The following is a 16,643-nucleotide window of genomic DNA, read 5'->3' as shown; positions in this document are numbered from 1 at the left end:
GAGCATTCTGAAATGACTACTATCCTGCAAAGTTTAAGAAACCAGTTTCATTAGAGACCTGCTTTCATCTCTGAAAAGACTATGCGGGCTTTTCTTCTCTTCACAGTTGCTTGTTAAAAAACAAATCTAGCAACGGTGATCCTTCTTTGAAGCAAGGCCTGCCTTCAGTTTACTGTAAGCTGAAAGTCTGAGAAAAGAACTACATTTTTGGCTGCTACAATCTCTCTTCTCTTTACAGCATATGATACGTCAATTTACAGTTAGGAAGACTGCTCTTACAGATATCTGCCATAATTAGGTACCTTCAAATCCTTCTTACAGGCTGGGTCTGTCACTTAACATGATACCTCTCAGAGAGCTGAGGAAGCAGTTGTCCCAGTCTCACTTTGGAAGGACAATAGCTAGGCACGCTGCGATTCATTCTGTCTTTAAACAGCTATCTTCAGTCTTGATGGATCTGTTCTAGGCCCACCTTTTGCAGCATCCAGTTCATTGTACTCTTCTATTAGGTCAGACAAAGATGACACAGCTTCAGAAAAACAGCTTTGCTCCATCCCATCTATATGCAGATAATGGTGAAGGTGAGCCTATGAGAATAAAACATTCAGTGTTATCCTGTTTCTTGGCACTTAATTCATTTGGCTCAATACGAATCATTTTGCCTGCACTGAAAAGGGGAGTGCAAGCACTGTAGAAAGCAGATATAACGACTTCCCTTGCTTAAATACTTGGCAACTTTAATAACAATCCCCTATGGAATCAGAGTTGATATTACTGATTTCTTACACATCCATCTTTTCATATTCTGTCTTCTTGGGTACACCTGACCAAACTGTGTATTGGGTTTACATGGTAAGGGTTTGTTAGCAGGGGATGGGGGAAGAGCTGCAGGGGTGGCTTTTGTGAGAAGATACCAGGAGCTGCCCCCACGTTGGACGGAGCCAGTTCCAGATGGCTCCAAGATGGACCTGCCGGGGGCCAAAGCTGAGACCATCAGCAATGTTGGTAGTGCCTCCGTGATAACATGTTTAAGAAGGGGTAAAAAATGCTGTGCAACAGCTGTGAGAGAGGAGTGAGAAAAATGTGAGAGAATCATAGAATCGTTAAGGTTGGAAAAGACCCTTAAGATCATCGCGTCCAACCATTAACCTAGCACTGCCAAGCCCACCACTAAACCATGTCCTCAAGCACCACGTCTGCCCGTCTTTTAAATACCTCCAGGGATGGAGACTCAACCACTTCCCTGGGCAGCCTCTTCCAATGCCTGACCACCCTTTCAGTGAAGAAGTTTTTCCTAATATCCAACCTAAACTTCCCCTGGCGCAGCTTGAGGCCGTTTCCTCTCGTCCTATCACTTGTTACTTGGGAGAAGAGACCGACCCCCACCTGGCTACAACCTCCTTTCAGGTAGTTGTAGAGAGCAATAAGGTCTCCCCTCAGCCTCCTCTTCTCCGGACTAAACAACCCCAGCTCCTTCAGCCTCTCCTCATAAGACTTGTGCTCCAGACCCTTCACCAACTTCGTTGCCCTCCTCTGGACACGCTCCAGCACCTCGATGTCCTTCTTGGAGTGAGGGGCCCAAAACTGAACCCAGTACTTGAGGTGCGGCCTCACCAGTGCCGAGTACAGGGGCACTGTCACCTCCCTGGTCCTGCTGGCCACACTATTCCCGATACAAGCCAGGATGCCACTGGCTGCCTTGGCCACCTGGGCACACTGCTGGCTCATGTTCAGGCGACTGTCAACCAACACCCCCAGGTCCTTTTCCGCCAGGCAGCTCTCCAGCCACTCCTCCCCCAGCCTGTAGCGTTGCATGGGGTTGTTGTGACCCAAGTGCAGGACCCGGCACTGAGCCTTGTTGAACCTCATACAGTTGGCCCCAGCCCAAAAACAGAAACAGCCCTACAAGACCCCAAGATCAGGGAAGAAGAAGGGGGAGGAGGTGCTCTAGGCACCAGAGTAAAGATTCCCCTGCAGCCTGTGGAGAAGACCATAGTGACACAGATTGTCCTCCTGCAGCCCATGGAAGAACATGGTGGAGCAGATACCCACACTGCAGCCCATGGAGAACCCCACACCGCAGCAGGTGGATGTGCTTTGAAGGAAGCTGTGGCACATGAAGAGCCCACACAGGAAGAGGCTCCTGGCAGGAACTGCAGCCTGTGGAGAGGAGCCCATGCAGGAGCAGGTTCTCTGGCAGGATCTGTGACCCCGTGGGGGACCCATGCTGCTGGAGCAGTTCTTGAAGAAGCGCAGCCTGTGGGAACAACCCATGTTGGAGCAGTTTGTGAAGGACTGTATCCTGTGGGTGGGACCCCATGCTAGAGCAGGGGAATAGCATGAGAGGAAGGAGCGGCACAGATGAAGTGTTATGGACGGATTGCAAACCCCATTCCCCATCCCCCTGTGCTGCTTGGAGCATGGAGGAGGTAGAAGAGTCAGGAGTGAAATTGAGCCTGGGAAGAAGGGGGTGGGGTGGGGTGAAGATGTTTTTAGTTTTGGTTTTATTTCTTGCTATCCTACTTTGTTATTAATTGGCAATAAATTAATATTTCCCAAGTCAAGTCCATTTTGCCTGTGACAGTAACTGGTAAGTGTGATCTCCCTGTCCTTATCTTGACCCATGAGCTTTTCATTGTACTTTCTCCCCCTGTCCCACTGAAGAAGGAGAGTGAGAGAATGGCTTGGTGGGCACCTGGCAGCCAGCCAAGGCCAACCCACGACAAACTGGTAGGCAGATCTGTCAGATACTGCCTCACAACTGAATAAAGTAAGTAAATTGCCTGGTAGGTACAGATTAATAAGGGGTTTACCCTTTTTAAGAAGGAGCTGCTGGAATGATTCCTTGATAGGTAACACAGATAAAAATCTTGGGCTGTTACTTTTAAGTAGTCCCTTTGTGATATAAGGCTTGTTTCCCAATATTGCAAGATGCTAATGATTAGTGGCTATGAATGTTATAATGATGACAGAGTTGTACCTTTTTCTTGTAGAGCTTCATAAATCTGTCTTTGAGTTCAATAAAAGTTGGTTTTACACAGGTGTTGTTTGCTAAAGCCAGAAGGGAATGGGAATGGCCCACAGGAGGTACCGAACACAAACCAGTTTTCCAGCCCTCTTGATTCCAGGAAACAAAGTGCAGGGAAGGCTTCAACCTGTGATACAAAAATTTACAGTTACCTAGGCAAAGTAAAGAACACAAAGCCTGAATTTCCTTAGCTAACAAACAGTCTGAAAAGGTTAACATTAAAGCTTTCAGGACAAAGCAAGACAGTTATAACTAGTGTTTTGAATAAGACATTTTAGACTTCAGACTATAACGGTATGTCTATTTTAAATTTATACTGCAAACACCAATTTTGTTTTGTTATTTTAATGTATCAGGGTTTGAAAAGTAAAGTTACAAGCACCTATTTCTGTAAAGGACTGCAAGCACTCTGAGATTTAGGAGAGGGGCAGATTAATACTGTGCAGGGTCAATCAGTCTACCTATAGTTTAGAAGTAAAACGCTTTCGATGCTCAGAAATTTTCCCCACATGCCCCGTCTGCCTGTAAAATCCATCCTGTATGTAAAGCTTGCCTGCCTTTCCTGTTATAAGTATGTAGATCAATAGCGTAAAAGGCAGAACACAGTGCTAATACAGAGTTATGAAAATAAGGATGATTCCCCTATCTACACAAGAGTAGCCATGAAAGAGAGGAGGCTCCTGTTAGAAAAAAACAAACTTCTACTACAGAACCTGTTCCTCCAACATCCCTTACTGGCAGGAGACCTCTGGAAGGTCAGGCTTTGCTTTCTTTTGCATTTTTGAGAATGGGAGGAGCAGCACAGGGACATCTAGTCAGCTCCCTTTATTTGGAAATCCAAGAATGCGTGACTTATTCTAACTCATTAAGTAAATTATTTTCTTCCCTTCTGAAATGAAGAAAGATATTTCTGAGTAAACTGTTTTGGTATTGAGATTCTTCAGATGAAAAGTGAGTGCTCTGGACAACTGACAACCGTTTCAATAACAAATACCATGACTACTTGGTGTGGAATTACAAACCTTTCAATATTTCTGCGAAGGTCTGAAACCTGCACATTTCCTCGAACGAGAAGTGCACAGGCAAGGTAGAGGCTATGCTTTGGATCTGCTTGAATTAGTTGATGATCTCTACTAAAAGCATCTGAAAACATCTGATCCAACCTAGGTGGAAAGAAAACAGAGTTATCTACTCTTATTAAAGCAGGCTACAAAAGTTCTTCAGAATGCCCACCTTCAGGGTTTAAAAGTTCATAAAATTCTGGAAATAAAGGTACATTTCACCTGGGACCGCAGATGACAGGAAAAAGATTCAAACCCTTGTAAGTTCATATGCTGGCATTGGAAGTTTTTAAAAACAGACCAGATCCATTTTTCCCTCTCTTCTCCCTCATGTTGAGTCTGAAGTCAGAGAAGTGGACAGACTAAGAGACCTTTATTAAGGAAATTTTAGGTCAATGGTTACAAAGTATTAAAGTATGTAAAAGAACTTAAATACTTGAGGTTCTGATTATATGACAATTTGAGAGGACAATCTCACTGCTTGTGAAGGATCTGACAAGGAATACCAAAGTGCTGCTGACCCTTACAGAACTGATTATCTGTCTGTTACATTTTACTATTTAGAAAGATCAATGAGTTATATAACTGTATTAATTTTGATTAATGATTTAGGAAAAGACAGACTATACTTATTTTATCATGTATGACTACTTTAAAAGATGACGTAGCAGATCATATTCTTCCTCTCTTCACCTCCTTAAGCAAGTTCCACTGTACTGTGGGATATCAAAGATGGTATCTTGAGGAGGTCTCTATGGACCCATAACATCTAAGCTTTTATTTCCATTTGTTCCAAACTCTCTGCATCTATCATCTCTATTTCTTTTTTTAAAATCATCTCTGCCACAATCTGCTTATTAAAAAAATAACTAAATAAAGGAGACAAAAATACTACCATTCCCACCTCATTCTGAAACATGATTGAGCATCTCCCCATAGTCTGCTACCTTTCCTCCAGCACTATATTCTCTCATCAGGGTATGGTTTCAAGAGATCTAACTGATTGTCACAACTTGCTACCACAGAAAAGGGGTTGCCTGCCCTCTTCTCCACTTTGCATACTTCCATCACTTACCCTTAGCTGCCTCTGTCACTATTTGGACCTTTTGCTGACTGAATTTAACTCACTAAAACCAGTGAAATCTATTCTAACTGGTTATTTCTCTGCCTTGTCAATGGGATAAATCATCTCACAAAATTTGACAAGCATCAGCTTGTTGTTACAATAAGCTGTTAAACAGGCTCACTGCATCTCCAGACTAAAGTAGGACGCCATTACTTCCCAAAGAGTCTAGTTTAATTCCTTGTTTGTCTTTACAGTATTTTGTGAGTCAACTGCAAACTGTTACTCAAAAGAACTTGCGGTGTGGGTTCTATCCATCATCTAAGTAATACATTTTTCCAACAGAAACATTCCCCAGCAGAGATAAAAACACATTTCAAGTTTACTGGCTCAACCATTACAGAGAAAAGGGACACAGGATGTTCTCAAAATCAGCAGGATGAATTTGAAAATGTGGCAGACTTAAAACTTTTAGAACTTCTACCCTTATTTTGCTGTAGAATGGAATTTTTTAAATGAAAACTATAAAAGAATCAGAAGTTAAGCTTCAAATGTAAATCTTCCATAATAATTTTTCTTACCTTCTCGAAGGTACATTAACATCAGCCAATGTATACAGAGGAGTCAAACTTGAAACCAAGTAATGAAGTCGAGGAAATGGAACCAAGTTCATGCTGATTTCATTAAGATCCATGTTAAGGGAACCTTCAAACCTAGCAGAGCTGAAAAATCAAGAAACTGTTATAAAACTGTTAGAAACTAAGTAAATGACTTTTTTAAGGTAAACATTCATTAAATCTATTTTTCAATTGTTCCCTACAATCAAACAGTAAAACAACACAGCATTCAAGAAACTGTTCATGTATAATTACTAAGCTTTCACATTTGGCAGTAACAGTGCTATATCTTATTTCCTTACACTTCTCATTATAGAACAATTCAGCATCAAGAATGAGACCTTAAGTTTCACAATTGTAGTCTTTAGCACTGTCTTTCAGTATGTGAACATAGCTGATGAATACCAGTTTTAAGAAATAGGCTATAATAAAGCATGCATGACTTAGCGTTCCTGACAAGCTGTTTAAAAGAAAAGAGGCCAATACTCCAGAAGTATATTTCACCAGGAATTTCTTACAGCAATAGACAGGTTAGCAGCAACAATGGTCTGATGGTATTTATAAAATAATACAATTGGCCTAGAAAGGCAAATCTCCCTGGGCTCCATTAAGCATTTATGGAAGACAATATCCTTCTGCCTATAAACCTTTTCTTACTTCAGTTCTAAGACTATCACGGCTAGAGCAACACCACTGGAATGTGAATACTCCCAAATACTTTTTAAGAATTAGTTACTAAATGTTAAAGAGGAGACTCATATCAAATGGAGAACAATTAATATTCACTGAGTTGATGCAGGCCTGCGTATGTGCAGCACGCACTGCCTCTAGCAATATTACTTTTACAGAGGAATAACCTGTAACTTTACCTTGTCAGGTTCAGTAGCAAGTTGGCTACGATATTATTCATTGCGTCAAACGGCTTCTCTTGTACAGTTTTTGCACTACCTGCACTTGATGTTACCACGCTGTTTTGCTTCACAGTTGAACCTAGCTTCCCAGAATTGATCATCTGATGAATTTTATTAACTATATCAAACAGAGACTTTGAGAAAGAAAAAAAAAGCATAGAAGAAGTCTTGAGCACAGAGCTTTCAAATTCAGTGCCCTAATTCTTCATTTCAATTAATCTTAAAGAAAAAGCTAAGACATGGCACTGTTAGTTCAAAGATTATAACTTTGATACACATGTCCAACTTTTGACCAATTCCAATTGACTGAAGTGTTTCTAAAAGTCTGTTCCTTACATATCACTAACATGTACATGGCTTGACTCAGAAGTTTGAATTTTATTCGACTATTCAAAATCCTCATCTTCTAAAATTACATTTTAAATTGTCATAATTCCTGTGAAAGCAAAAACATATTCTCTAAATATATTTCACTTTCTCTTGCTTTTTTCATAAGCAAACAGCAAGAGAGTCATCAAAGTTAGATTCAAATGAATCTAGTGGTTTGTGTGGTCTGTTGTGCCTATGATGCCCATATCTCTAATCAGTAAAGTCAAGCCTGGAATTTGTGGTGCTTAGTCATTTCCCTTGCAGGACTCTATTAATACTATGCACAAATTGACTTCTAAAAGAATATAAGACTCTCAGCCTCAGTAAATAGAAGCTTTGCACTGTTTACCTTGAAATAGACATGAAAAAAATTCACTCTAGACTACTTTGAAGGTGCAGAGCAACTTTTTAGTGATACCCATATTAATTTCAAAAGGCTGCAAGTGACTTAGTTGTTCAATTATTATTTTAAAAAATGAAATTATGCTTTTTAAGACTTGGCACTCAAATCAATACACAGAAGGAAGAAAACAATTCCTATGTGCAGTCTTAATAAAAAAGAAGTTGACAGAATATTATTTCTTACTTCATTCTCTATTGGTAGCACACAGTCTGCATGTTCATTAAGCTCCTTCATAGCCAGAACACTGTTGTATGGAGAAGTAATAACATCATCTTCACCAGAGGGATAAACTGAAGTAACAAATCTATATACTTCTGGGAATTCATCCTCAAGCAAATTTAGTACAAAAGTTCCAAGACCAGATCCTGTCCCTAATTATGAATGAAGACAGAATGAGAGAAGATAAAAGGTTCCCCATGTTGTCATAAGCCTTACGTCTCATATGTTGGAAACACAACTTTTTAATTATATATATTAATGAACATTTTCTGAAGCATTTGGCTGACAGTGGAGGTTACTCAGATGTAAATTAAGGCAGGAAGATTTTTCCCAGACAGGAAAATAATTAAGTGATAGAAATATTTCCCATAGTATACCAGACAGGATGAAGTATGCAATCTCAAAAATTTCTGCAAACCAAAAAGTCCTATTATGTAAACAACATTTTTCTGACCTAGTATTTTTATTACTTATTTTAAAAACTTTAATTTGAACTTTGAAATAAAACATTTGTTTAAAAACATTGAACTGCCCCAAACAATTATTTGCTTTCCTTTTGGGGTTTTATCAATTTTCCTCATTCTCCAGTCAAAAACAGAATAACCCCCTTCCTCCAGCAAACACACTTTTTTCCTCGCTAGCACTAAGCACATAGCACTGAGTTCAAATCGGAGAACTGAACTGTGTTTTTTCTGTCTTGGACAGCTAGCATTCTCAGCAGCAATTTCATCTATGAACAAGACAGCAATTTTCTGCAATAATGGAAACAATATCTGCAGGGTCTCTCAAATTAAGCAAATGACCAGAAAAAAAGCCCTTGACAAAACTCTTGCTTCATATTTAGAGCTATTTTCTGTGTCTTTTTCCACATCATAAACAGTTATAATACATGCTCCCCCCACATTTCTGGGAGAGGAAGGCTTAGTGGCAATACAGTAATGACAAAATTGCCACCACAAGGGATTCTCCCTTCTGATTTATTAACAAAGTAGCTACATTGGATTCAAGAGAATTACGTGAAAGGAAAATAGAAGACCAAAGTTTTTCTAAGTTAAGCAACATTACAAGTCTTCTTCAAAGCCTTTCAAAGGACTCTTTCCCCACAATCAAAAATGACTTGATTACAACAATGATGTCAGTGTTCTGAGGCCACTGTCCCTTCTTCTGATCAGTAATACCTCAGTGTTTCCTTGTGTTTGGTACCTGTCTTGATCCAGCCACTGCTTCATACTTAAAATTTTAGCTGTATTTTTGTCATGGGTAGCACTTACCTTAGTTCACGATTAGGGGTCCTCAGTGTTTTAACAAAACAAACAATACATAATTACAGGTCCACTTAATTGGACTGTGTTAAATTTTTTATTCTGCATTCTTAATGTTGTAGATTATTACATTGATCTTTTCAAGATCCAGGTTTTTCTTTTTCACCTGTGCCTGGTGCAATCATAGTAACCATAAAAAAATTACTTACCACCTCCCATAGAATGAATAATAAAAAAACACTGTAGACAGTCACAGTGTTCCACGGCTTTCCTCAGCTTTTCCACAATGTTTTCACGGTACTGATAGCCATATAGCTTATGACCTACAGCCCTGAAGATATGAAAAGTACTTTAAAAAAAAAAAAATCCAACAATCAGTCTTTCAGTTTTTCATTTTAACTCCTCCTATTTGACATTTTACAGTTCAGAGTATAGAGCTGGGTGCAACCCCTAATTTGTGAGTTGCTAAGCTGTGACTACATCGTGTCAATAAGGCAGGCAGGCTATGGTTTTAATTTTGAGGATGCAAACAGCACTAAGTTTGCAGCTTTGGAGTGTGCACTATTATTTTGTACTGATAAGGAAATAAACTCCCACTTTGGACAATCAAATTGTAATTATGAAATGAAAGTTGTACACTCCTTAACAATAAGGATATCCCTATGTAATATGTGTACTGATCTTCATTTGAGTACTATGTGAGTCCGTTGATACCAGTAATAAAAAAAAAAAACCCAAACAGCTCATTTTCAACACACTTGCCTGCTAGATGATGAAGTTATATGATGCTTTATTCCCTGTATTGCACTCTCAGTACATTTGCTGATGATTTGCTTTCCAGACTGTAGCGCACTGAATATTATTAGAAGCGCATTACGGTCTCGGTGAAAATTTGGAATTCATTATGTTAATCAATCTTTTCCTGAATTTCTCTTTTAGGTAATGTAGTTTATATGCACAAAGCCAGACTCCATGGTGCTTAGAAATCAGAACTGCATTTGTTCATATATCTCATTTCCACACTAGTTGCATAGTCTCAAACTAGATTATGGCTTCGACTGAGCGATGGAAGCAGCTGAATACTAAAGAAACAAAAATAAAAAGCATGCTCTTTTGAAAAAGAAAATCAAAAAAGAGGAAGAAAAAATAGTCAAAATGATATATCAGCAGAATTATCCTTCTGCAAAAGGCTTTTCAAAGCCCTCCTCCAGGCAACAGTGACTCCAAAGTTTACTGGTAATATGCTGCAGCTCCCCAGGTGCAGCAGAACGAACCAGAAAGCTACTGTTATCATTTCCCTTTTCAAATGCCATCTAATTAGTTGCTAAGAAATGCTTTCTGAAGAGGTTCTCACCAGTTGTTTCCTGAACCAGAAACATCTGTGATAAGCTGCTTGCTATCAAACACATCCCGCAACGGTCCCTGCAGAATTTCATTTACCACACCCTCCTCCATGTCAATCAACAGTGCCTTTGAGAAAGGAAAGAATTAAAATTCAGTCAGTAAGCAAACCACTTTTCAAAATAATCACACAAAGAAATATAAAATTATTTACAATATAAAAGGTATGTTGTTTCTACTGTGCTCCAGAGAAACTTTTTTTCAGTTGTTAACTAGGAGACCGACTAGATTCACCTTGGCTGATTTGCTAGAAGTCATTCAATAGGACAGTGTTTCAGATAACACAATTTTGTTAGAATTTTATAATATTTTGCCCCAATACTTAGGACTACAGAAATTAAAGCATTTTTAACATTCCAAGTTTTCTTGATTCTTAATCACTTAAAATGGCTCAAAGAAACCCACTCCTTAGAAAATTCAAATAAAAACTTGGTTGGTAATATCTGCAATCATTTTATTAAAATTATAATTTAAATTACTCAACAAGACTGGCAGCAAACTGCATTACTCCACTGAACTATAAAAGTTACTATTAGAAATTTTACTACTCAAAGCAGTATTTAAAAACATGCAATTATAAGGACCTTATGAAAATTCCTACGCAGCTGGACATAAATATGCAATGTAAAAAGAATGACCTTTGTAGATTGCCTTACTCTTGCTTTTAAAGAGCAGATTTTTCCTTTGTAAATATCAGGACCATCACCACCACTTCTGAAAAAAAAAAAAAAAAAAAAAAAGAAAACATCCAAGCTCAGAATCATAACAGAAAATAAGGCAATATTCCCTCCTTCACCTTCTGTGTTCAGAGGACTGTTACAATGTAAACAAACAGAAACACCCTGAACATGCTGCTAAGGAAGACCTTGTAATTCCCTAAAGTAATGCAATTACAGGACACAATCTCAATCAGAAATATCATAAGCAGTACTTCAGGAAGCTGAAAAGATAAGCATTGAAAGTTTACTCTCAGATACAGCCTTTGCTCTGTGGTAATTCTACAAGCATTGCCAAAACTTGAAAGGATTATCTTTTATCCACCGCGCAGTATGTCTGCCTCATATAATGGAACACAGTGCATCATATAGTACCACTAGCTTTTCAATGGGGGTAGTCCAGCACTGTGCTACTGCTCAAGGTGTGAAAGCAGTATAACTACACTAGCACAGTTATTTTTATATATTATTATATATTATCAATATCTTACCAATATATTATCAATATCTTATCAATATATTATATATTATTTATTTATGTATTATTAATAATGAATATTATATAGTAGTATTTAGCACAGACTTATTTTGCCATTAATATTTACCAGTTCAGAAATCATGCTGGGCTGACATAGATTAATGTTCTTTTCTTCCAGGATTGGTTGTACTGAGCCAACCTAGGGGACTACGCATTGTGTACAATCACATTTTTTCCACAATGAATGCTGGTGCTTCTGCACCCAAAAGATGAGATACTCCGGTCTGGCCAAACTATATTCAACACAGGGGAAAAAAAGGCAGGGATATTGGAAGACGGATCTAATTTTCCCCTCAATTATTTACCTAATTTGGGGGCTGGTAAAGCCTAAATTTAAAGTATCTCTTAAGACTATTCTACATTCAACGACAATAATATTCCAAAAGCATCAGCTGAAATTCCCTACAGCACCACGTGTTCTGACCATGCTCAGTCCCATCAGGAACGAGGGGAAGAGAGTATGGGGCTGCACTGGATTCCTCAAGGATCTTCCACCCCCTCACTCAAAGAAGCTCTCCAGACACTTCTAATTTGCTGAGCAGCTCACAGCAGTCCTCCAGTACTCACGTGATTAATCTAGCCTACACAACTCCCTATATGAGCCCACTATAGCACCAGTAAATCCAGCTAGAGAAGTTCTATTTCTCTGCAGGGACTAACAAAACTCAAAGAGGAAAAAAATCCCCCAAATCAACACTTCTTTCTCTTATTATTGTCTTTGTGGTCTTTCATGCCAGCCCATACTTTCAATTACTTTGATTCAATTGCTGAAAAAAATCCCTGTGTTCCCTAGAATCCCCTAGGCTTAAGACATGCATTTCTGCACATAAAACCATACATATGCATAAGCACATTTCCAATATTACACAGTTTAATAATCACCATAACAGAAAAAAGTCTGTCTGGTTCCGCCGGAGTGTTGTTCTGTTTCTGACAGGACAACCCACCTGGATTAATTATTTTGAAAAGTGATATGGCATAGCATAGAAGACTGAAGTTTGTCACTTTTATGACATAGGGTTTTATGCCTGCAATGACCTGGGAGGTGAACTGGTTCTTTCTGATAAAACTAAAACAAACCCCACAGCAGTAACAAAAGGCCAAAACCTCACAGCCTGGGCAACAGAGTTTGAAATGACTCTCCCAAACTAAATTATGGTTCAAGGCTGCAGTTAAAAGTGGGAATTGTTTCAACAGGAAAATGAACAGCTCCTGGAAAAGACGAGATTCGAATAATCATTCTTCTGTTTCACAGGCAGGGAAATCTTCCTTGAAACTTCTACAGTATTCGGTGAGATAAGTCCTTCCTCTTTACAGAGAGAAAACAGATGTGAAAACAGATGTGCTCAACTGCTTTACTCTTGCAAACTGCAAGGATTTTTGTAACTGGATAGTAAGAGATGACTGAATGCTTTTAACATATGAATTGGGTAACTTAAAAAAAAATATCACAGCCACCACTCTTTGTGTAACAAACTAGTCAGATAAAAGGGATTTAAAAACTGATAGGACCTTTTCTGACTACCTTGTATACAATTCCTCTTACAACTCTTAAATAAATATTGCTAAGTTGGTATTCAGAGGGCTTGCAGCCTGATCATGATTCGCAACGGCAAAAGCTGTCAGATCCTGACTGTCCATTTTTGGGACAGAAGGAAAGGAAAACAAACCCAAACACTTTCAACACCTTTAACTACTGAAGTAAGTATAGTTAAAATGAGAAGGCAAAGACAGTGTTTTGAGAAGAATACAAAAAAGCAAAATCTTTTTCTAGCACTAACTAAATATGACCTGAAACAAAAAAACCTGTAACTTAAGAGGAGATACTAGAATTGTTGATCTACTGTGTTAAACTCATGAGCTGCTTGATAAGACTTACCTTGTATCTACGTTCCTGAAAAAACTGCTTAATGCTTCATCATAAATTCCTTTCTGAAAGGAAACAACACGACATAAGATGGTGTGCAACGTCAGAAATTCTCAGTGCTTTCCCATAGAATAATTTAAGTTGGAAGGGACCTCTGAAGGTCACCTGTCAAACCTCCCCACTCAAAACAGAGTGAACGTCTATGTTGAATCCAACTAGCTCTAGTCAGCACTAAAAAGAACATTTCATTGAAGCATCAGCTTGATATTAAAAACTGACAGGAGGATGTAACTAGGAAATTAATTTTTCAGCACAAGATTAAACAACTTCTCTTCCTTCATTTCTAACGATTTAGGATTTTACTGAAGATCCCAGTGTAATTTTTAGCTGACTCAGTTCATCACTGATACAACACTCAGTTGTATCCATGTCCATGATACTAATGTCCATGAAGTTTTGTGAAAAGGAAAGCACATGAGTCTGTATCAATGATTCCTAAAATCCCTGCTGAGGGGTGGCATGCAAATTACTTACCATAAAGCTAAAGAGACCTGGCAAGTTTAAATACTTTAACATTATTATTTTACAGACTGCTTACCATATTCCTAAAGACCTGATGAAGCAGAATTTAGAAGTCACTGTTCACAACACTCCTTCGGCTGGGGCTGCACGGCTAGAAGGCGCGTCCCCTGGGTGGTGGATAGGGGATCCCTCTCTGGAGGGTGCACCGGAAAAAATTGAAGAAGGTGCTGCGAACCAACGCAGCCTAAGGGAAGGCCACCCTGACAGAAAAACCACTGGCCCTCCAAGGCATGGGGGTTGGGCAGGAGGCCAACTACCTCCTCCCGGGGAAAAAAAAAAAAAGAAAAAAAAAAAAAAGTTGCAGAAACGACGAGCATCAACTCGGAGATGGAGAAAATCAGTAATGAAGTGAGGAGGAGGAGATGGAACTGGATCGGTCATGTCTTGAGGAAAAAACCAACAGAAGACTGTGCTGTGGCCCTTGGGACTCCAGAGCACACAGCCGCAGACCGATCAAAGTGGAGGAACGATGTTCGCGCCTTGTGTGCCTCCTGGCACTGAGAGAATTCAGATTCAGAGATCAGTTCACAACACTAAAACCAAGAGACACTCCGTATGCATATGAACTTCATCCATTGCCCTTTTACAGCTGCTTCCAAAGAAGGCATTGAGGACTGCTCATCATTATCTGTTAACATAAGGTACTTACCAGGAAATAGTATCTTTATAGTCATGGCAAGAGAAGCACATTTTTGTTTAAGGTACTCAGCACCATCCTATGCCCTCTTTACGCTGCTATTTTGGTCAGCACAACTGTACGGTAAGTCACTGCATGGTATGCGCTAGCATGGAAAAGAAAGGTGGGCTTTGGTGGACTGCTTTTTTGCTTTACTGCCAGTGGCAAAGAACCTGCACTGAAGAACTCTCCTCACCAACTGCCTCAAACCTGGTAACGCCTGCCTGTAGGGAGACACCCTGGGCTTTTCAAGGTGGAAAGGCTTGAGAAAGCGGATCTGAATTAGAGATGAATAGTTAAAGGGCATAAAAACCTGGGGATACTTTTGTTTGTAATGAAGTGGCCTTAATGTAATCAAACAAACACAGTGCTTTGCAGTCACGGGAAAGAACACGGAACGAAGCGAGGGCCACCGTGGCCTCCCCGTGGCGAGTGCGGAAGGCGGCTCGCCCCACGCGCCGCGCCGCTCCCCTCAGGCCAGCAACGGCCGGAGGCGCGGGGGGAAGCGGCGCCGTTACCTTGTTGACGGCGGCGTGCTCCCGCAGCGCCAGGTCCCAGAAGCGGCAGCCCACCTGGTTCCCGCACTGGCCCACTGCAAAGGGGAGAGACACGGGTCAGGCGCGGGGAGGGGGCGGCGGGGAGGGCTCTGGGCGCCGCGGCCCCTTACCCTGCACCACCACCGACTGGGTCATGGCGGGGCGGCCGGCGCCTGCCTCCTCTTTCGAACTCGGCGCCCGGAAGCCGCGCCCCCTCACCGGCCGCGACGGAGCGGGGGGACGTTGCGGCGGGCGGGCCCTTCCAACGGCGCGGCCTCCTTCCCCCCGCCTTCCTCCCGCGGTGGAACATCCCACCCGTCGCCGCCTGCCCGTCGCGAGTGGAACATTCCATTGGGCGGGGGGAGGGGGTGTGTGCCTCGCCTGCAGCATGGCGGGTGTGTGGGCTCGCCTGAGGCCGGCGGGTGTCGACGGCCGCCAGTCCGAGGGAGAGGCGTTTGGGTGTTGATCCGGATGGCCGCGACTGCTTCTATAAGAACCAAAGTTTGGTGTAAGAATAAGCGTGCACTGAGAGCAGCTGAGGGAGTAGCAAGGTGTCTGCTCGCCTGTTTGGCAGTACGGGAATAGTGGACATGGTGAGGTACCGAGAAACTCGGTGTAGTCTTGAGGGTGAACCTGTCAGGGTCTACAGGCCTCTCCTAAAGCCCAAATACAGGAGACACGGGAAAGACCTAAAATGGAGTCTTTCTATGGGAGAACAGAAATATTTCCATACAATACAGTTCATTACCTTTTATGGCTAAAAATGTGTGATAAGAGAGATTTTATTTTCCCCGAAGACATTATTCAGAGCGATGGTGTGAAATGTGCCAAATGATATGAAAATAAAAATTAAATGGTCATGTGGAAATGCTGTCATGATGTACTGTCCCATCAGGCTTGCAAATTATGCTTTCCTTTAAGCTCTGTTTCATATTTCTTGTGCCAGTAATTGTCCACAGTGCAATTAGCAGGTGCTTTTGCCTATGTGTTGATCATAGCAACTTTGGGACTAAAAATGAGAGACGAGAAATGTAGAGATGCTGTTGTCTCAGAATGGTAAGACTGGTCCACAGCATAGCTATGCTGCAAAATGATGTAAAGGACATCTGATACGCACAGCAGTTGTTTGCAGAAAGCTCTCATGCAACACGGGTGGCATTTCTGCTTCCTGTGGGAGAACAAAAGTACTTCCAGGCAACCCAGTTCATTAGGTTTTATGGCTAAATCTATCCAACAAAATACGCTTTTTCCAAATATATTATTTCTAGTGCTGGTGTGCAAGCAAAATTTGCTAAATGAAATTCTTAATAGAAATCTGAAGTTCAGTGTGTCTTAATCCTTTATTTGCTCTGGAGAAACCATAGCGCTGACTCCTGGACATGACCTAGCATCCT

General features: G+C 40.7%; 1 protein-coding gene across 1 annotated transcript; it reads right to left on the bottom strand.

Annotated features, from left to right (window-relative positions):
* Positions 1-428: 428 nt before the first annotated feature.
* TUBE1 (tubulin epsilon 1) lies at positions 429-15,463 on the bottom strand (the record flags this gene model as incomplete). Its single annotated transcript, XM_082305243.1, has 12 exons — positions 15,381-15,463; positions 15,232-15,305; positions 13,468-13,520; positions 10,991-11,048; positions 10,288-10,403; positions 9,143-9,264; positions 7,636-7,823; positions 6,639-6,814; positions 5,734-5,874; positions 4,051-4,191; positions 2,981-3,155; positions 429-587 (listed from the first exon to the last, which is right to left on the bottom strand). Exons 1-12 carry the CDS (start codon positions 15,403-15,405, stop codon positions 429-431), a joined length of 1,428 nt encoding a protein of 475 aa, XP_082161369.1. The 5' UTR covers positions 15,406-15,463.
* Between the last annotated feature and the right edge of the window lie 1,180 nt (positions 15,464-16,643).

This window comes from Platalea leucorodia (assembly GCF_965183815.1).
Source record: "Platalea leucorodia genome assembly, chromosome: 3".
NCBI classification, from domain to species: Eukaryota; Metazoa; Chordata; class Aves; order Pelecaniformes; family Threskiornithidae; genus Platalea; species Platalea leucorodia.
The sequence above is the reverse complement of the archived record's forward strand: the minus strand, read 5'-3'. Positions and strand labels throughout refer to the sequence as shown.